At 45.6% G+C, this 21,055-nt stretch overlaps 1 protein-coding gene across 1 annotated transcript in view; it reads left to right on the top strand.

Moving 5' to 3' along the window:
* LOC144161944 (uncharacterized) overlaps positions 1–21,055 on the top strand; it is a 106,422-nt gene that overhangs the window by 72,815 nt on the left and 12,552 nt on the right. Inside the window, exons 13-14 of the mRNA XM_077692500.1 lie at positions 3,074–3,136; positions 7,169–7,276. Of these exons, the coding sequence (XP_077548626.1) occupies positions 3,074–3,136; positions 7,169–7,276 (171 nt within the window). The remainder of the gene's footprint in view (positions 1–3,073; positions 3,137–7,168; positions 7,277–21,055) is intronic.

The raw sequence follows: 21,055 nt of genomic DNA, 5'->3' as shown, positions 1-21,055 counted from the left end.
AAAGCCGTGAGCCCCGAAGGCCTGGAATTTGTTTTGGTCTTGCATTTTCGCTGTTGTCGGTTTTTAGACTCTGGATATTCCCTTTGTTCGAAAGATTTCTGAATACAGAAGCTGACGCCTATCTCAGACTCTCCGCACAGGACCGGCTTCGCAGGAATGGGGCCTCGCCGGCAATGTTTCTTCCGAAGCGGTGTCGAAACTATTCTGTAAATCACGCCTCAAGCTATAGTGTATGCGATTTTAAGTATTTTATTATAATAAAAGAGGGGGGCTCGAGTAAATGCGTCGCATAGGGGGTGGGTGTATTGCGTTAACGTTTAGTGTTTGGGGAGTTGGTGGTAGTGAATGCGTTGTATCAGCAGCTTCTTGACGTAGTTTGAATGAGTCAAGGATATAAGGCGCGTTCGTAGCCTCCCATTCTGTGTCGGCTTTGTGGCGCAGTGGGTAGAGCACCATGTACATTGCGTTCCGCCCGGAGGGTCGAGGGATTGAAACCAGGCGCCGAATAGTATTTTTTTTTTTATATAGTGTAGGGAGGGGTGCGGACAACGACTGTGCGGCCTACGACGGACGTCAACGTGGGTGACATCGTGAGTTACTGAAATGCTTTGCATTTAAAAAAAGTTGCGCATACGCAAAATATCTTGCGGACAACACCAAAAGTCAACCGAGCGCAAAGAAACAGCAGGTAGAGCGAGCCCGAGTGAAGCAGACGACCAATGCGAGAATCCCTAAGCTAACGTCACGAATACGCTCTTCGCAGCGCCGCCCGTGGTCGCGCTCACCGCCAATAGGTGTGAGCTTCATTTCTTTGGAAGTGATAATCATTGGACATCCCCTTGGAGGGGCGTACGCTATGACGTGTCCACGGAGCAAGATAAAGAGGAGCGCCGACTGTGGCCCAGAAAAAATCATTTGCTGGGGCCGATAATGTCCACACACCGCCGGCCGCCCAGCTTTGCCTTTGCTCTCTTCCTCCTTCGTTGGCCCTCTCTTCGCTGTGCCTCTGTACATGGCTCTTCCCTTCTTCGCTCTCCCCACAGGCGTGTTTTCTTTAGCAGTGACGTCTGTCGTATGCCTGTCCTACTATGCAGGAGGAATGCCTGCACGCGCGGAATTTAAACGCCCGTGCGCAGCCGGAATAGACGGCGCAGATAATCGCACGCCACCGCATACATGGCGATTGCTTATTCACTATCAAGGGGCATTTATTCTGACATTATGAAGACCCGCTAAAAATATTGTACTAACCCAGCAGATGTAAGACTTAAATGAATGACGACGACTTTAGGAGCACCAAAGAATGAGCAAGAGTAATCTGAAACGCCACAACATGCAGTCTTGCGTGATTCTGCTTACGGCAAATCGATGCAGCGCAAAAATTTCCTTCTGTTGTTGGCCGGCTCTCCGGCCGCGTGCTTAATTATTTATGCTGCTTCTGCGCACGAACAACGCTTACAAGGGTCGCCCGGAGTCTCCATCGGCAAACGGTAATGATACACACATTTCTGTGCCAATGATTGAATTGGATGGCTGCCCTGTTGTAATAAGTATACAAAAACACTGTCAGCTTGATAAGGCACCCAAGAATATCAGACGCAACCTTCATTGTAACTCATGCCGCAAATTACCGCCCGATGTTCACTGTCGCTCTACGGTCGTGTTATCTCGTCGTTAACGCCGTGGACTCCAAATAAAATGCTGCGATTTGTATGGCTGCAATTTTGGGCCTACCAAAGTTCACGGCGTTTTTTTTTTTTTTTTTTTTTTTTTTTTTTGTTAAGCGGCTGACCAGCAAAACAACCGGCTCGTCTAACCTTTTCTTTCGGCGAGTCATCACCACAGAGATATAGGGTCCGGACGAATTCAAATATCGCGAAATGAAGGCTTGTGAAATTACTGCACTATTAGGGCCTCGTTCTTGAACAGATTGCTACGTCGCGGGCAGTGACGGGCGATGTTATCGCGTTTCTGTTATTTTCTGATGTGCGTGTGAGTGCCGGTCTGTTCTAGGCACACTCTGTTTTGGGCTAAGAACGGCGAGAAAGCTGAGGGAACTTTTATAATCACTAGTGGTCAGAACCAGTTGCTCCTTTCGCCTTTTGTAAAACCTGTTAAAACACAGCCGAATTGGTGTTCACAAATTTACAAAACGGAGTCACGTTTTCGGCAAGCACTGCGTAAAAGGTAGTGTTTGTATAGCAGCCATACGTCTATATGTGGGCTCTACATTTTGTTTTACCGCCATGCAAACCAATCCTTAACGTATCTTTGCCGTACGACCACTCAATTCCTTCGGGTCCGGGTTACCCAGAAGGTGCTGTCGAACAAGTTAATCAAGCCGTGCGAAGGAGGAGCGCAATGAACGCGAAGTGGCGCCAACGCAGGCCCAAAGCACTCCGTGCCCAAAACTTCCGTCGCCGAAGCAGACGACAAAAGCCGACGGAATGCGTTCCACCAACGCGCCCGCCGGCGCACGGGGAATGCCGGCCGCTTAGCGGGCGGCCCATTCGCTGCGCCATCTACATTGTGCTCCGCGAGTGATGGACATTAAGGGCCCGCAGGAGAGAGCGAAGTCGGCGCTCCTGTTTATCTTGCTCCGTGGACGTGTCTTTCTCGTTCCAAGCAAGTGTTGCCACGATAAGGGCGAACGTTAGTGTTTTTTTCTTTGGGAGAAGGGCGGGGGGGGGGGGGGCAATCTTGGTTAATTCCCAAGTGGGTATGCTTGGCTTGCAAACGTGCGCTGATGCCGCTGGGCTGTCGCCGCGAGGCACGCACACGCCAACGCTCGGAATTTTATTGTATTTATTTTATTGCCGGGCGGTCGCCGCAAGGCCCGTGCTCACGTGCGGGCGCTCTGCAATTTCTTGGTATTTTTAATTGCGGACACGAAAAATTCCTATTTGCTAATGAGCTTCACTCATAAAAATTATTTTGCTCTGCCGTTATAATTGGTTGCTGTCATGGTAACGACCTGTTACCTTTGTTAATACATTGTTACGCCTCCCTTCGTTGCGCTTATATCGCAGTACTCTGCTGAATGTCAACGTTTGTGCTTCATCCTCCCCTGCAGAGACCACCAATCATGGCTTTGGAGAACTTTGCTGACTTCATCGGCATGTCGGCAACCATTAGGGTAAGCCGACAAGTTTTGCTCATAGCTGGGAGATGGAGAAGTGATCGCTATCCTCAAAAGCAGCAGCTGCTGCTTGCTCAATACTGTTGCACAAAAGCCTGCTGTATACTTCCATCCCCGTCTATACCCTACGCCAACAGAAGATAATATACACATACATTATTGCACTTCATTCTTCTAATGTTTAGCAAACGGAGCAACAGTCAAGAGTAAATGTTTTTGTCTACCTTGCCAAAACAATTTTTCCTTTCATCTCCTGCCACTCGTATCCTCACTATAGTTAAGTACTGTGGATGTCTCGTAGGTCACGTATTCATCGGTTCCCTTCATCTAAAATTTTGACCATCTTCATTGTTTAGATTATAGCCTCTTACACATACTGGGCTCTTTTAGTAATGTCATACTGATTCCATGCATGTATTAACGACTAAAATGGCACTGTAAGACCACCAATTACAGTTTTGGCACTTCTTGGCACCGGATGCCCCGTTCCATAAACACGACTTTTTTCATGGTCGATCTGTCTCACCTCATTCAGAAACCCAGCTGTTCACATCGCCCAAATTTAGTCCCGTTTGTCACAATATATTTTGCAGCATTCGGAGCAACAGCGCGAAAAAAACGTGGGCGAAGGAACCGGACACGAAGAGCGCTCGTCCTGTCCGCCCCCTCGTCCGCGGCTTTTTTCGCGCTGTTGTTCAGAATGACACCTCACCTACCCGCCCAGCTCACCACTCTGTTACGGTTTTACAGCATGTGTAACCCGATTTCTAAACCGCTGCAACGAAGTCCCGTCCAACTGCACTTTTCCCATAACTTGAGCTGTGGAGAACTTCTTGCTGGGCTAGTTGGTGAATAGTTCTCATGAATTGAAGCGCAACGAAAAAAACACAGACGGTGAATACAGAGTAGACAGGAAAGGCGCTAACCTTTTTCTAGTACCTCGGAGACATCATTTGGAAGGCCAACGTCTCCAAACAGAACCACCTTTCGAATTTTTGATGGCCTAATTCCTTCGGCGTTAGCATATCAAACGGCGTTAGCAAACGTGAGCATACCAACGTGACCTCAAAAAAGCAGAAGTGGCGGGAAATTGGCAGCTCACAAAAGTATGCTGGCAGCGGTTTACCGCGGGGCTAACGCACTTATAGAAAGAGTGGACGTAATTCTGAAGGTATAGTTCACGTATATATAAAACCGGCATGATAGACCGCAGGCGAAAAAAAATGGCTGACGATTACTACACTTCCTAATGCGAAATTTACTCGCAGCGCGAACTGCAACCTTCTCGGTCACGACGCTTAGCTGCTGCGTCTGAGGAAGTGATCGCGGGATGAGCAAACCCACGGCGGCGCGCCATTGTCTCGCAGTACGCCGTCTCTGGCACTGTCTGGCAGTGCGTCGCCGCCACCGAGCATGTCGTAACTCGTGCTTTCACTTCCCGCACAAATGTCAACGATTGTAAGCCCCCGCGTAGGCGTCGCGAACTACTTCTCAGGAAGTGATCGCAATTTGCGTCTCAGGAAGGGACCGCGAGCTGCGCCTGAGGAAGTGAACGCGTCATCGTTGAGCGCACGACGGCAAGCGCTGCTATGGCATGATATCGCAGCGCTTCGACACAGCCCAGCATGTCTCTGCCTCCCCCTCACACTTTCGCCACACGTTCCTCCGTTTTCTTTCTGTTTTCGGTTTTCCGTTCGTTTCACTCGGTAACGAGGACAACGCCGCCATCAAGCTACAGTAGCGGGCGCCAAAGTGCTCCGAACTAGAATGTCACGGGGAGAGCTATCCTGTATAGTTATCATAAAGGCGCCACATTTAACACAGAAGGTTACTATAGGCATTTATTGGCATCTCAACCTCATAGATGACGTGTATCTGTGTATATACCGTCGGAGCGAATTAAATCAGCCAGAACAAAACTTGCCAGCATGCAGGTTCATGTCCCGTCGTTGATACCGCAATGAGTAAAATAATGCGGTATCTAACGACAACAGAAAATTCAATTCAAATTAAGAAGGGCCTTTCACGGCGTCGCTTTAAAGAATTATAAAGATCTTTCTAAAAAAAATTATTGGAAGTTTGCGTAGGAAAAGTCGTTAAAGGGTATTGTTCTCTCAATCTTTATGGATCAGCGAATAAGCGAAGCAGGAGTAATCATAAGAAAATCCCGACATATTTATTGCGCATTGATTACAATATATCAAATTTGTTGTGCCTGTTAAAGGACAGCTAAGCTTTCAGCTGTTCAGTACCCTTGATTACATGAAATCTCATTGTATCTGTTTGTTCATATGTTAGCCTATGAGATCACATCGGTCACTCCTGATAGTATTTCAAGCTTATCGCAATAAGGAACCTTCAGCTTGAGCGAAGAAGTACCTCATCATTATAGGCAGTAGATTCAGCGTGCATCGTAAAAGTTTCGGTTGCCAAGTACTACGCCGACGCGAATGTGATTTGATGCATAAAATAAGCACAAGTTGGATTGGTCGAGTTGCCATTGATTCCTTTAATATTTAGCCCTATAAATTCGAAGAAGGCAAGTAAAAATAACGCGTAACTCTGATAAAATCTTGTGGCCTATTCGTGCATGCGAATGTACTATTTCCCACACAACACGGACTCTGTGTGACTTTGGGACGTGATTTTACCTATAATGACGGCATGTGACTTTAGCCTGGTATAAACTACAGCATCAGTGACCACGAGCTTCCAGCTCTTTAGCACCTGTTTGGTGGTAGCTCAGCCGGTAGCATATACAAGGCGTGGAACTTCCCAGGTCGGATTTGGACCACACCCAGTTGGTGATGTCAGTACATGCGTTTGTTAAGCCGAGTCCCAAGTTCGTGTGTCACTTAATGACCTTACTTCCATCTTCTCACGTCAGCGCACATTTATGTGTATATATATGGACACATTGAGTGAAAACTGTCCAATCTAAATTAACCAAACGTGACCAACTTGTTTCAAATGCAACGCATTTCGTTAAAGTCGGGTTCGCCATCATAACAAAGGGATCTCGGAGGCCAGACAATACGCTTCCAGTTAGATACTGCAACGTTGCAAGACGAACGATGCAAACCTGCAGCTATCAGTAACTGCACGTAGAGCACCACCAACCGGCTTCCCGACCGGGTTTCCAGGTCTAAAAAGTCGCCGGAAAATTGCCAGAAGTAGCCAGAAAAGTCACCACGTTGAACTAAACGTTTGAAAAGTAAACAAAAAAATCGCCATTTTGAGCAAAGCGATGCTATTAATTTCTTTTTGATGGCCTGCGTACAAAAAAGGGCATTAATTCTAGAAGTAGTGAAACTAGATCAATAATATTATTATTTTACTACGGATTAGAAAAACAAAAGTAGCTCACCATTGTCTACTAATAAATGTAAACTAGGGTATGTAAGTTGTTGTGAAGTATTCCAAGAATATGAATCCTCATAGAACGTGTGTTTGCTGCACAGCGTTTCACCTCTTTCGCTGCCTCCTAGCTTACATTCCCACGCTTTTCCCCCGCCTATTATAAACCGCCATACAAGGTTGCCACACCTCTGCATAGAATCTCAAGCGCCCGTGAACTGCGCAAACATCACACTTTGAACTACCGGCACTGCTTAAAGTCTTCGGCGCGATTCTTAAGGCAGGTGACGGATATTGAAAAAGGTACACAAGTTTCACATTGTGCCGGTAAGTAGTGGCGTACGTTAATGTGTATTGAGTGACACTTAATCCTTATGCTCTATTCTTGACTTTGTCATATCGTCGGCATTTTCTCGATTTGATTGGCTTTGAGGACTCTTGAAAATCACCGAACGACCAAATAAGGTTCTTTTTCTTGAGTAAGCCGCCGGAAGAGGTCGGGAATATACAAATGATGACACGTGCTTAAAGGAGCCAGAAGATAGCCAAGTCGCCAAACTAAAATTTCAGTCACAACGAGACTTTAAAAGTCGCCACTTTGGTGACAAATAGCCAAACCTGGCAACCTTGCTTCCCTGTAACTGTTGCCCTCCTTCCCGCTACGGCGTGCAGTACTTCCGCGAGACGGTTCGACGCATGGCCTATCCGCGCAGCGACTACCGCCTTCAGGACTTCAAGCTCCTCTCGTCCGAGCAGCTGCTTTTCTACGCCATCGGCGAGGTGAGCACTCGCCTGTACTGTAGCCACTAGAAGGAGAGCAGATCATGGGACTCCACGACATTGTCATTGCAGAATATTTCAAAGCGGCCCATGAAGAGAAAATACAAGCCTTGTTGATCGAAAACGCTGCCTTTTACCGGTAACAATGGTATTAATTTTATCGCAAACACGAAACAAATAAGGGAGATAAAAACGAAGAGATGTGAAGTAGTGGTGACTTCGTAGCCAGTTTCTGGCAACGTTTTTGTGACGTCACAGAATATTCTCTGTGCGATTGGCGGCCGTGGACCTAAACCACCGATACAATACATCACGGACAATGGGAGTGGGGCCTCGAACGTGTAACTTCAACTATAACGGGCAGTTAGCACATTGATAAAGATGTTCTTAGTGCTGGCCCTAACGACGTCCCTCCTGCCAATAACACGCCACTGTAGCGCGAAATGTGTTTTTTTAACACGAAAGTGTTTTATTCCCGGATACACAAAGGTTTCACCGACATCATATCCGTCACGGAAGTGACACCAGTACAACGGGGCAACTGCCTGTAAAGCGTGCGCCCCTGCACGCAGGGTCTTCTCGCGGGGAAGCAAGCTTTAGTACTAAAGAGTACTAAATTACAAAGCTCTGGCATGTGTTCTGCACTGCGTGGGTCCTGGATTATAGTGGTTGGCGCCTTGATTATATTGGTTGGCACCTGGATTATATTAACTGGCGCTGGGGTTATATTAACTGGCGTTTGGATTATATTCAGCGGGAAATCCTGTAGTTGTGGCATTTGTGAACCCTACGGTTGCATCCTGTTGTACCCTTGATATTGTTGTGAACAGCGTATTATGTTCTTATGAGTACCTCATACTTAGGGTTGTTCGCTTTAGGGTTTTATATATTCGCACGAAAGTGTTTTATGCGGGTTATACACCAAGATTTCGCTGACGCCATATCTGCCACGGAAATGACGCCGGTACACCTTTGCCGAAGCGATCTGGCAGCAGGACGTCGCTCGCCAAGCACACACACAAGACAGCCGCCGACCCGCAAATCATGCTTAGCTTCAGATTTAACTGCACATTTCCCTTTCCTGTTTTGCCGATTCTTATGATATAGAAATCAACCAAGGTTTCTTTTTAGTACTTCTTCTGTTCCTACGGGTAAAAAAATTGGCGCAGCTTGCACCAGTGGTGCAAGGCTGGAGAAACAACAGAGCTGGGGGTCTACCTAGCTTCTTCTGGTTTTGCTCAGTTTCGCTACGTTTTGCTAGGCTTTGCTAAGTTTTGTTTGGTTTGGTGATGTTCTTGGCATGATAGGCTAAGTGTTGAGGGGTGAGTCCAAGTTTAGCCGGCTTTTACAAGGCCCTTTCGGTCGGTACCCCGCACTGACTGCACCTCCCAGGGGAGAAGAAGCTAGGTCGACCCCCAGCTCTGCTGCTTGTCCAGCCTTGCACCTTGCGCCAGTTTCTTTTCTTTTTTTTTACCCCAAGAAAGCCTATCACCTTTAAGATGGTATAGTTAGAGGTGCGCATAGGCATATTCCCCTTGTGCTCACACTCGAGCAGGCAGGAAAGCCGGCTTCACTGTTATACCTTTTCTGCGGTGGTGCACTCTTTACAGGCGGCGCAGTTTTTTCCTTAATGTTTTTTTTTTGCTAACGCCACCGGAACGAGCTAAACATTTAAGTTCCCCTGTGAAAAATGCCTTTCGTGGTTTGAATGAACCTGAATGAGGTACTGAAGCCGAGCTTTTTTTCAAATTAACCAAGCGGTATTTTGTCTGCATGACCCCTTTAATGTTGGTATTCATATTCATTTATTTTAGTGGCAACATGACTGTGTTAAATCTCAGATATTTATTGTTATTACTGAAAGTCTGGATGAAAGCTTTGCTAAAGCACGAACGATAAGAACGAGAAAAAGAAAGAGCCACAGACAGATGCTGATTTTAAACTCAGTGTGCTGCGGAATCACATAATCATGTATAGTTTCGGAATAGCGATTACTAGATTTAGACAAAGCAGTGGCACCTTCAATTAGTATCTGTTGTGGCAGTAGTAAAATTACTACGTTCTTTAAATAAGGCTCATGATTAACGAGATAAAATATGTTGCGAGTACGTACCTCGATCTAGCTGCCCCAACTTCGATCCAGGTACACACTTTTCGAGACGAAAGCATTGACGTAGTGCTTATACAACGTTCCGCTTCTTTTGCGATTTATCTCGCTTATGGTCTCTCACGGGCCGTCTGCTACAGGTTTTTTTATCGCTGATCACACGTTCGTGTAATCGAGGCTCGCAATAGCAGTGGCGACAGCGTATTCAAGTGTGTATATGGGAACTTCAACGCCAAGTATTCGCGTACTGCCGTTCTCTTATTATTCACACACCATTCTATCTATCTCAAATGGTTTTTTCCCGCATGATAAAGAATTATAACTGACATTATGAAGACCATCATCTTGCTTGTTTCAGTGATTTTTGATGGGTAGTATAACAGCTTTGCTCATCGCGGGTGGCTGAATTTCCTGCTGACTTAAAACAGAAAGGCCAGAGAAGCTGAACGTTGACGCTGTTTTTCTGAGTAGTTAATTGGCATAAACTGGGTCCTTATATGCAATTAATATAAAGCGTAGCTTGTTTTTTCATCTCATACATGGTTTCTTTGCATGACACTATTTTTCTTTTCCAACGCATTTTGACTACAGCGCTGAGCATAAGCAAGGTGCTTACAATAACGTGGCTTATACATTTAAACTGCATTGCGTCAGGTTCTCGTAAGACTTATTGTGTTTCGCTGCGATTGAAAAACACGTCCAACCAACCGCAGTCTCCAACGACTTTGAATGCCATGCGTGTACCACACGAGCTTCTTACGACCACGCCGCTTATATTCCAAGCCCACGCAAGACTCTGGAAACTTCAGCGTGATACCTGAAACGTCTTCCCATTGTTCACACGCACTTTGTTACAGCGAGAGGCTATATACTGAGAAGTTCAGGCGAGGAGCCTTGGTTGAAGGCGAGGAGGCCCTTTATTCGGCAAGCAGCACCCCGAACCTGATAAGGGACTTCGAACTACAATGATAATTATGAAGCGTCGCGCGTCCAAACGATGATGTGCTGATGATCAACGGGTGAGGTAAGACGGCGAAGAAGATCCACTGATGGCAAATAAATGGACGGAAAACCGCGAAGAAAGCTCGGCGCTTGAAGTTATTCACTGGCGCTTACAATGCACTCATTGACGATACCGGGGATTACAGACACGTCGCATTTGAAACTTCCAGATGCATTACTAGGGACAGCCGGGTAATCATCAACGAAGGGGAAAATGTGTGCGGCCGTCTTTTATCGGAGGCAGTCGATAACCGTTATGGTTAGATATTCAAGAACAGATGAATTTCCAAATGAGTCATACATGATCCTGTGCCGGCGGCATTTTCGGGAGGACAGTCTGTTTTTTAATTTAACATACGTCGACGAAAGACTCAGGCCGGCGAAATTCAATAACAATCGGACACGTTTTTACTGCAAAGCGGTATATGTCTAGCTCCCCCCCCCCCTTCCATTTTTCATTCCGGTGTCACCGATTTACTCGGCGGCACTCCGGGGCTCCTCCTCACCACCGCTGACACCTCTTTCACGACTATTTCTCCCCTCGCCACCACGGATGCCCCTTTGGCAAGTTGCGCAGTCGGCAGCTCACGGCGGTAGTGCGCTTATCAGATTATAGCAAAAAATAAACAGAAGCACGGATGGTCGTAAAAAATGCACTGACGATTACTACACTCCCTAATATGAAATTTGTGGGCTGCGCGAGCTGCAGTCTTCCCGGTCACGGTGTATTTCTGCTGCGTCTCAGGAAGTGTTCTCGTGATCAGCGAACGCACGGCGGCGTGCGCTACTCTGCTGCTACCTCGCAATGCACCGCCGCCTCCAGCCAGCATGTGGCAAATCGTGTTTGAACCTCCCGCGCCAATGTCACGTGGTTCGGATTAGCTCCGCACAAGGGAGCAGCGAGCATGTTGTTGCAAATCGTGTTTGGGCCTCCCGCGCAAGTGTCGCGGGATTCTGATTAGCGGAGAATGGAACAGCGTCTGGGGAAAGTGTCAGAGGAAGGGCGCTCCTTGGTGGCGACGCATAAGACATGTGTAACGGAGGCAGTGAGAGAGATGACGCCGTTGCCGCACGTGTCGTACTCCACCTCACCCCTCGCTAGACACTCCTCTCGGTTTTCTTTCTTTCGTCGCTGCTGCGTTCGCTCACTCAGTTACGGGAGCACAAAAAGACGCCGCTCCATCGAAGCCCAGGTAACGGCTGCCAAGGGAAGCCCCCTTTAGTATGCGCCGTAACCGGCTGCCGGTTTATGCCTGCATGGTTTGCGGGTGGAAAAGGGGGAGTGGGGGAGGGGGGCATGCACGCACAGCTAGCTGGGCTTCATGCCGCTACTTATGAAATGCCGGCTGTGCTGGTGGGAGATTTAGATGTCGAAACTACCTGGCTCAATGCGCTTAGTCGGCTGTCCTCAATCGAGTGGTTCGGGTGTGGGTTGATGTGTTACGCAGACACCTTACACAAACAGTCAGATGCCAACGAGGGGGAATGGAAACGAACAGCCATATGTTCGTACGCGAGAATAGAGCTCAAGGGACTACAGGTTATGGGACGGATGCATGTCGTTCGTTTGGAAGAAGAGCAAGAATTGAAGCGTTGGCCGGAACACAAACGCGAACGGGCACAAAAACAACGAAAAGCTGCTGTCGCCGCCGTTACCACCTCAAGTTCAGCTCGTCGAGTAGCGGCGAATCTCTCCCGGGTAAACAGCATAGCCAATATCACTTCTTCAGAGGGCTTTCAGGAGATATTTTCGACCGCGTCTGTCACTTCTAAGCACGCGCACATGACCGGTTGGCGGCTTATGCGTGCGCGGGTTTGTAGTGGAGAACAGTGGGAGGGAGGAGGGGAGGGGGCGTGCACGCGCAGCTATTGGCGGTGAGATCTTTGAGTGGCGCCCCCTGGCTCTGACGTCGGCTTAGGGATTCGCGCCGCTGTCGTCTGCTACACTCCGCTTGTGAGGGGCAACAGTGCCTGGGCTAGAAATCGCCCGCTTCGTTGCTGTGGTGCGTTAAAAAGCGCATTTCTAGCGACTCAGTTATTTTGCCAGCTTCTGACGCATCTGAATAATTTGAAGCTGTATCCCCCACAAGTTTGCAACACACGAAGAGATAGAGAACAACTTTCTTCAGAGTATCAGTCAGAAGATCGTGTGTAACTCGTCCTTTCTTTCTTATTCGCGAGGATCAGCGATCAGAGCTTCTTGATAAGTATTCAAAATGCGTAGGCTTCCCTGCAGTATTTCTGAAATGCTGCTATGAAGACTCAACAGTCTAATACTACGTACCAAGCAGCGGCCTCTACACGCTCATCGCACAGCAGGAAATAAAGCGGCTTTCTTCTGTTTCTTTCGTTGTTGTCTTGTATCGGATTAATGTTTCTTGCTTTTTTTTTCTGCCCAACGCATTAATTTTTCTGCGCCGTCACCAACTTCTTATTAGGAGGTTTCGGGATGTTTGGGAGCCTCACAAAGGTCGTGTGGATATTTCCTTCATTTTGTATGGCATACATTCCCTTCTTCACAAATTGGCTTTTATTACGGCTGCGTGTAACAAGGTGCATATCCGCAGCGTGCTTTGTTTATTCACATGCAAATACAATGAGAAGGTTTGTGCTACGCCACCGCGATCGCGCCCTAAACAACGTGGTCCACAGAACTCGAAGGCGGCTTTTGTGCTCCGAATTTCTATCGTAATTATATCGTTATTATAACGAACTGACTCTCAACTCGAACAATGATGACATGATTACGGTGTTGAAGGCATGATATACTCGCTAACTAACGTAATAGATAGTATACCTGCATATATTACAAGACTCAAAACTGAAGAAGAATTCCAAGTAGCTCTTTATTGCTTTTCAATCCTTCCAGGCGCGAAGAACAAATCCTATTCTACTCGGGATGGCGTTCTATGATTTGAAGAAAATTACTTTTACTTTCTTGTCCTGGACTGAGGACCCGGCCCACTAACCAGATCGATTTAATTGTTAAACAAAGTTTTCCCCTCCTCTCCTTACTCCTCCTCCTCCTCTTGACTTCAGTTTTCCTATAACGCATATCCGAATATCGGGAAGATATGGCTGTGCAAAATGTTCCGAACGATACCTCCAGGTCTTAACAAACAATATGTGTTACTATAAATTTAACGAAGACGTGACCCGTTTTGCTCAATAAACCTCCATACCGGTTAGATGCCTGGTATAGAATCAGCACGCGCGTATATACACACTGGGTTATTTGGAACTCAACCTACAGTTTTTGCAGTCTATAGTGCATGTCGGCAAACTTTCATGCCTTGACAACGTAAAGTGATGTGACAAAACGCGTTCGAGCGTTCGGCAAGGTTGCAAAAATTGTTTTACCTTACATATGATTACCGGGAATCGTGATGCCTTCTGCCAAAGCCGACAGCCCTGAATGCCTAGAATTTGTTTTGGTCTTCCATTTTCGCTGTTGTCGGTTATTAGCAGCTGACTGTTCCTTTTGTTCGAATGCTTACATGAGAAGCTGACGCCTAGCTCCGACTCTTCGCGCTCCGCACAGGACCGGCTTCGCAAGGAATGGGGTGGCGCCGGCAATGTTTCTCCCGTAGCGGTATTCAAAACTATACTTTAATTGACACCATGAGCTAGTGTATGCGATTTTAAGCGTATTATTATGATAAAAAGTTACCCACACGCCAATTCTGGTGCGGACAAGCATCAGACGTTGACCGAGCGCAAAGAAACAGCAGCGAGAGCGATCCTGAGTGAAGCAGACGACAAATGCGAGAATCCCTAAGCTGACGTCACGGAGGCGCGCTTGGCAGCGCCGCCTGTGTTCGCGCTCACCGCCAATAGGTTTCATGCCCGTACTGATGGATGGCATGTCCGTCGTGCTGTTGCGAGGTTTAAACGCGGACGTTAAACGGCCCAATTGGACCTGTACGGAGTCCTTAGTGGTAGAGCGGATTGGGTTGGTGTGTTACAAAAACAGTGAGATGCTTACGACGCGGGAGGAACACAGGCAGCTCCATGTTTGTCTACAAGAATAAAGCTTGGATCCTTCAGATTTCCATTCAGCTAATTGGCTAGGAAGTATGCTACATCGCAAATTACTATAAACGTGTTTTGTTTCGAGCACTCCGTGGACTGCGTGCAGCTTTGCAGGTCATCCTTCTTCACAGAGTGGAAGGGCACTAATTTTTTTCAACGTAGTAGATACGCAAAAACTGAATTTTGTATGTATTCACCAGCAAAAACGCAAGGGAAAAATTAGGAGCCTTGAAGCAGTTTCTGATGCGAAGTCTGGGGAAGTTCAATTGGTCTTTTCGAGCAACAGTTTCGGAAAAAAGCAGTACACAGAAATCACTTGCAACGTGAATTTAGAGCAACTTGAAATTATTTGAAATTTACGATCGTTATCAAGCCAACAATAGTGAACAAATTGCGTACTTTGTAAGGACGTACCTTGATTCTGCAATTCAAGTACTTTCAATAAACGCTACGCATCGCTATTATTCGGTTTCTCAAGAACTTGATACTCATGCCTACCATAAAAAGTTTACAAGTTCACTTCCCAACTGGTCAAAAAAAAATATTTCAGCGCGTTAATACTTCGGTTGTCTTGGCTGCCCGGAAAGAGCTAACAATACCATGCTGCAACGTAAGCCCACTGTATACGCAGATCACTTTGTCTAATCAGCGAAAAGAGTACGATCATTGTGGGGAAAGATATAGCACGGCCGCTGGATGAGAGCGCACGCCTTTCATCCAGCGGCCGTGGATATAGCTACAGGAGTCCCTTACCTTGCTCCAAAACGTATTTCAGATAGACAGGGCTGCGATTGCATGGGATATTACGGAAGCGCGCAAATAGTGGCCGACAATCTACAGATTCGTAAGCGTACACTGCATCAAATTCAGGAGCGAACGTGTCACACGAATCAGTAATCACAGGAAATATGAGAAAAACTTGCGAGATCACGGAAGGAAGAGAAATACTAAACTGGAAGCCAGGTCAATACTTTAATATGGAAAAGAGTTCTGATGAACAAGTGAGCTGAACTGGGTGACGTAACCGCTGCTTTTGTATATACCCAGACAACATCAAACATCCTAAGGACATCCCAAAAAAGGCCCTAAATCCCATGTCCCAAACAGCACAGCCTATGGGCATCCCTGGGACTTCCGCACTGGGAGTGTCCTAAAAATGTCCACGAATGGCTGTGATTGGGATGTATGCGGAAGCGCATGCGTGCTTTTTGTTGATGGAGGAAGAAAAACTTTTCTTTCCTCCATGAGCAAATGCCTCGCGTACCCGCAGGTAGCGCGTGATTGTTACAGGAAGTACTTAAGAGAAAGGCTAGTGCACTGATTAAACCAACTGAAAACGCTGCTTTTGAGCACGGCAACTTTCGGGAGGAAAGAACCGTCCCGCTCAGATGGCCTGCTGCTTGGTTCTGGGTCTGCCTTGTTGCCATTTTATTTCGTATTTATGTACAATATTTAAAACTATAAGTTAAAAACTAAAATTTCTATTTTATTTTAATTATATCTCAATACATTTTTAAAGATTCGTTGTTATTCTACACGTCTGTGAGCTTTTTACGAAACTGATTCAGCCGATTCAGCCATCGCAGTTTTATAAACATGGCCGGCCGCGGTTGGAAATGTGCGCCGTGCTCCCGTGCTGCTGGAACGTCATTTCACAAGGTAACTATTGCAAGTTGTTTATATGTACCACTCAGTGTTTAAACCCTTCCAATGCCCCTCTTGTGTTTTATGCATGATTTCTTGCTCTGTGGTCGAAGGTGGGTGCTCAGTGCGGTCGAAAGGCTTCTCCCGGGGTGGCGGGAGAAGTTGCAACGCTTGCTGCACTGTTTCGCGTCGCTCAACTTGTTTTGTACCTCTAGCTGTTGATTATTTTACATGAATTTATTATACAACTAGTGTATAAGGGCATCACTGCAACAGATTAAAAAAAAACGCCGCAGATGCCGGAAAGCCGAGCAAGAACAACTCTAGACAAATAGACATTATTGGACCTCAATAGTTTGACTAACTAAAACTTTTCGCGTAGCTTAGTTCCTGGTTCTAGGCCTCAACCATCAGTCCCGCGCTACCCGGAACGAAATCACTCATTTCTCGCATGTATTTAGATGAAACCACGTCTCGGGTTTTGTCAACGCGTGAGACAGTCCAGTGACAGCCCTGGGTAGTGACTGCGTTTTTTTTTTTTTTTTTCAGAAATGATAGAGCGGCATAGCGCAGGCGTTATGCGTTATAATTTACGCGTTTAACATTTTTCACTGAGTAGCATGTCAGTGTGTGATGTGCTCAATTTACTCAGCTCGCGTGATCGCCTGCCCTTGTATGTGCTAATGACTGTGCTGCAATCTAAATGTGGCTTGCTGCTGTAACTTTGCGGCCGTTTGTAGATGGGCATGTTGGCGACTACACAACCTCCGCAGCAAAGAGAATTCCGGCAAACTATGCCACAAATGACAACGTGATCTGGGCCGCTTTGAATACTCAGATCTGGGCCGCTTTGACGACTGTTTTAAAGAAGGGCACTGTGCGTGTAGTTGTGCATCATATTTAAAGGGCTGCGTAGACTGACTTCACAGTGCAGTTACTCTTAAAAAGCCTTAACAATTTTTCATGAGCGGTAAACACAACTTTTCACTCATTTTGTTTGTAATCTTTCTCAAATTGCACGATATTCATTTTTTTTCATTTCATTTTCACTTTATATGCTCTGAATATATGCTCTGAATATTGCAGTCAGTCTTTAACTGCCAAGCAGCTATATTTCTTTTTTTGCCAGTTTCCTGTAGTCTCTTGTCGGCAAGCAGACACTCAGAGATGCAGTTAGCAGTTTTTACAGGCAGCTTTAAACCTGGTGGGTATTACCAGAAAACTGCGACTCCCATGTCTAGTATCGTCCTTGTTATTGTTACTCTGTTATATTTCATTGTGCTTTGCACCATTGGATCCCAGGGAAGACTAATGTAATGGCGCATTTGATAAAAGTTTAATGGTAAATGGCTGCAGTAGCTTGCATGTGTGTGATGCGTTGTGCCAACAAGCATGATTGTAAGAGCCAGTTAAAAATCTCTTGACTGAAAATTATTTAGAAAAAGTGTTTCATTTACATCTCAAGCAGGTGAAATGTTTGGGCAATCATGGAATGTAAAGGTCATGTCCATGAAACAGAACTAAATAGCAAAATTTCTATCACACATCAAATTTCTGCGCAAAACAACCCGCAAGCTCCTCAAGGTTTTGCGTGGCAGCGGGCTGCTTTAGTGTTGTGAGTTCTGGCCGCGAGGTTTTTTTGACTGCTGCGCAATCACGAGAGCATTTATCAGGAAGGGCATTGTGAGAGATCAGCGAAGCTCAGCTTGTACTCTAAGCATGCCGTTTTACCCATGGTGTGAAATCACCATCGGTAAATGTTTATCTGTACACTTCGGTAATGCTCAAGTTGTGTTTCCTTACTGGCAGTGTTCAGGCTAGCCGGTGTCTGCACTGTTTATTGAATTCATTACAAGTTGTTTTCTAAATTATGTGCAGGCAGCTTCATGAGCCACGGAAAGTCTCCCCAGCCACAAGGAACTCCAAAAGATAAGAAGACAGCAACACAGTTCTGACGTGCTGCGGAAAGAGCTGCGGCACACTAGAAAATCCTTGGAGCTCCAATGCAGTGACTGCCAAGGAATGATATGAAAGTTGTTTAACCTGATTTTCTTTTTCTTGATTGCCCATGTATATTTTCCTGACACTAATCTAAACTGTTTTTTGTTGTGTGTGTGTGGTAAGCTACTACGTGGTAAAAAAACTACGGATTTCAGGGCATCATGCCAGAATAAGGTGCATGGCACCAGTACTCCCTCAGGGTGTGGTTGTACATTTGGACGTTTGTAGGGTCTCTGCTGTGCGTCAACTAACACCACATACATGGCTAATGTACTATTACAAAGTGCAGCCTGTCTAGTTTTGAGTGATATCAATATTATTTATTTTAGTGTATGAGAGACAAATTCAGATTTAAAACTCGAGAAATCTTATTTTGCTTCACTTGCCTCTGTATTTTTCAAGTTATAGAAAACAATTCACCAGAAACTGGATAGATTGCTGTGCATTCATAATACATACCAATTAGTGGCTGCATGATGGAATTCAATTGGTTTCAAAATTTCTTCATATTTCTGCTGAAAAAGTCTAAAAAGGGAAATTCTCTACTTGATATTTACATGACTCAGTGCAGAGCAGTGATAGTTTTTGTACATGTTGGCTGTAGACTGATTTTTTTGCCGTCAAAATTTGGCTGCATTCATTTGGAATTTTTTAATTGCCAAGGTTAAAATGTCGCAATATACATCCTTGCACGGTCCCACATTTTCAACGCTAACTCATAAGTATGCATGCACATATATTTCCACATTTAGACCTCAGTGCGTAAAATGGTAACAAAATGCAGCCAAATTTTAAAGGTAGGAAAATATGCATACAGTCAACACGTGCAAAGTGTTATTCTTCTGCTCTAAGCCGTGTAATGTTACCTGTTCATCAATTTTCTTCCGTTAGCTTTTATTTGCCTTTTAGCAGACAGGTGAGAACCTATTTGGCTGAGAAGAAATTTGTCATCATGTGGCCAATTGGCATGTCTTCTAAGCACACAGCAAATGTCCTCCCTTTGCGTTAATAGTTCTACATAATTCTTTTCGAATGTAGGTACACGTGATCGAAAATTTATTTTATAAGTTTTTTTTTCATTTGCAGTAGGTTTTAGAACTAGTATTTTATATCAATCAGAACTAGATCAGCTGGCCTTTCGAATGATTTCTATGTGTGTGTGGTGCCTTACGGTAGCGCCCCGTATTGTTCAAAAGTGGTCGCGCGGCCTGAGGGAGTGTGACGGCCACATTAAAGGGCCATGCAGACAAAATACAAGCTTGTTTTCTTCGAAAGATTTGGGGTTCTGTAGTGCCCTTTGCACATGTCGGGCAGCAAATGATGCTTTATTCGCCAGGAAATTAATCAGTTCAAGTTAAAATTTTGATTCTCCTGCCAAATCGTGTTTTTGTGACATCTGCCATGACATCACAAGGAAGGGTCTTCAAGCTAATTTCAAGTGCGCCGTCCTGCCTGCAGCGGACTGCGGAGCCTTGTTTAACATCAATCCTCTTAAATATCGCCACCATGCTGTCTTCACCTTTGCTTTGTTTTTGACTGTATTTGCACCTGGCTTTGTTTTATTACGGTAGGTACTAATTGCTTCGTGAAACATGGGGTACGTCTACAATTAGGGTCACGTAAGACATGTCGCTTACACCGCTCGGCCAGTGTCGTCCGAGACAACCCCAAAGCGCCACAGTGCTGTGCTGCTATAACAAGCATAGTGTGCGCAGTAGTTAACACCAATATGCACTGGTTCTTCTTTTGTAACTTCCATTGTTTCACCCCACCATTCTTACTGCTATAAAATGAATATGCATTACACTTAAGTGAAAATAGCTTATTCTGCAAGCTTATAAGCCCTGCCTAACTTGTGTTTGCTTTTGCTGGCCTCAGCCAATCGCACGGCTGTGCGTATGGTGTCATGTGTCCTAAGTGAGCTAGTGGGTCGCATGGCAATTCCCTTTTTTCCTAATTATGTAGCTTATTTGAGCAACGTTCACATTTAAAGGGGCAATGGAGACAAGTCAAGTTTGGTTCCTTCAAAAGATTGCCTCGGTAGAATCAGGTTGACACCACTTTTAGCATAAACTTCACTCAAATAAGCTACATAATTAGGAAAAATAGGGAATGGCCATGCGACCCATTGGCTCATTTACCGCAGCAGAACCTATGATGTCATATGCCGAGCTGTGCGATTGGGTGAGGCCGGCAAACGCAAATTAGGCAGAGTTCATAAGCATGCCCAAAGAGCTATTTTCATTTAAATTTAGGGCACATTCTTTTTATATCGGTAAGAATGGTGGGACAAACAGTGGAAGTTAGGAAAGCACACGTAAACATTGAAGTACCTCTGCGTACTGCTGTTAGTACTGCACGCACTATGCTTCGTTTAGATGCATAGCACTGCGGGGCTTTGGAATTGTCTCAGACAACACTGGTCAACTGACGCAAGCGACGGCGTCTTACGTGACCATATTTGTCGAGCGAGCACGATGTTTCACAAAATGATTATTTTCTCCATGAATAAAAACAAGCCATGTTTAAATACGGTCACAAACCAACAACATTAGACTGCTTTCCGTGGTGTGGTGGCGCCATCTAGGTCAACTAACAGTAAACAAGTCTCCGCTCCACACCAACTTTAGCTGAAAGACCTGCTCTTATATCGCTGCAAATATCATTCAAACACACGTTTTGGCGTGAAAATCAAAATTTTAGCTTAAATTGATTAATTTCGCAGTGAACAAAGCATCGTTTGCTTCTGGACAAGCACTGGGGGCACTAAAGAGCACGAAATCTTTCGAATAAAACAAACTTGTATTTTGTCTTCATGGCCCCTTTAAAGTCGTGTCAAAATGTTTCTATCGAGGCAATCTTTCTAATGAACCAAACTTGTGTTTTGTCTGCATGGCCCTTTTAATGGTTTTCAGTAACTTTCTGTGCACTAATGTGCTTTTCCTGTGTTGTGAAACATGTTTCACCTTTTGGTATTTCATAAAGTACAGCAC

The sequence above is a fragment of the Haemaphysalis longicornis genome, unplaced genomic scaffold, assembly GCF_048455015.1.
Source record: "Haemaphysalis longicornis isolate Haplotype H1 unplaced genomic scaffold, Haemaphysalis longicornis Haplotype H1 scaffold_12, whole genome shotgun sequence".
NCBI lineage: Eukaryota > Metazoa > Arthropoda > Arachnida > Ixodida > Ixodidae > Haemaphysalis > Haemaphysalis longicornis.
The sequence above is the reverse complement of the archived record's forward strand: the minus strand, read 5'-3'. Positions and strand labels throughout refer to the sequence as shown.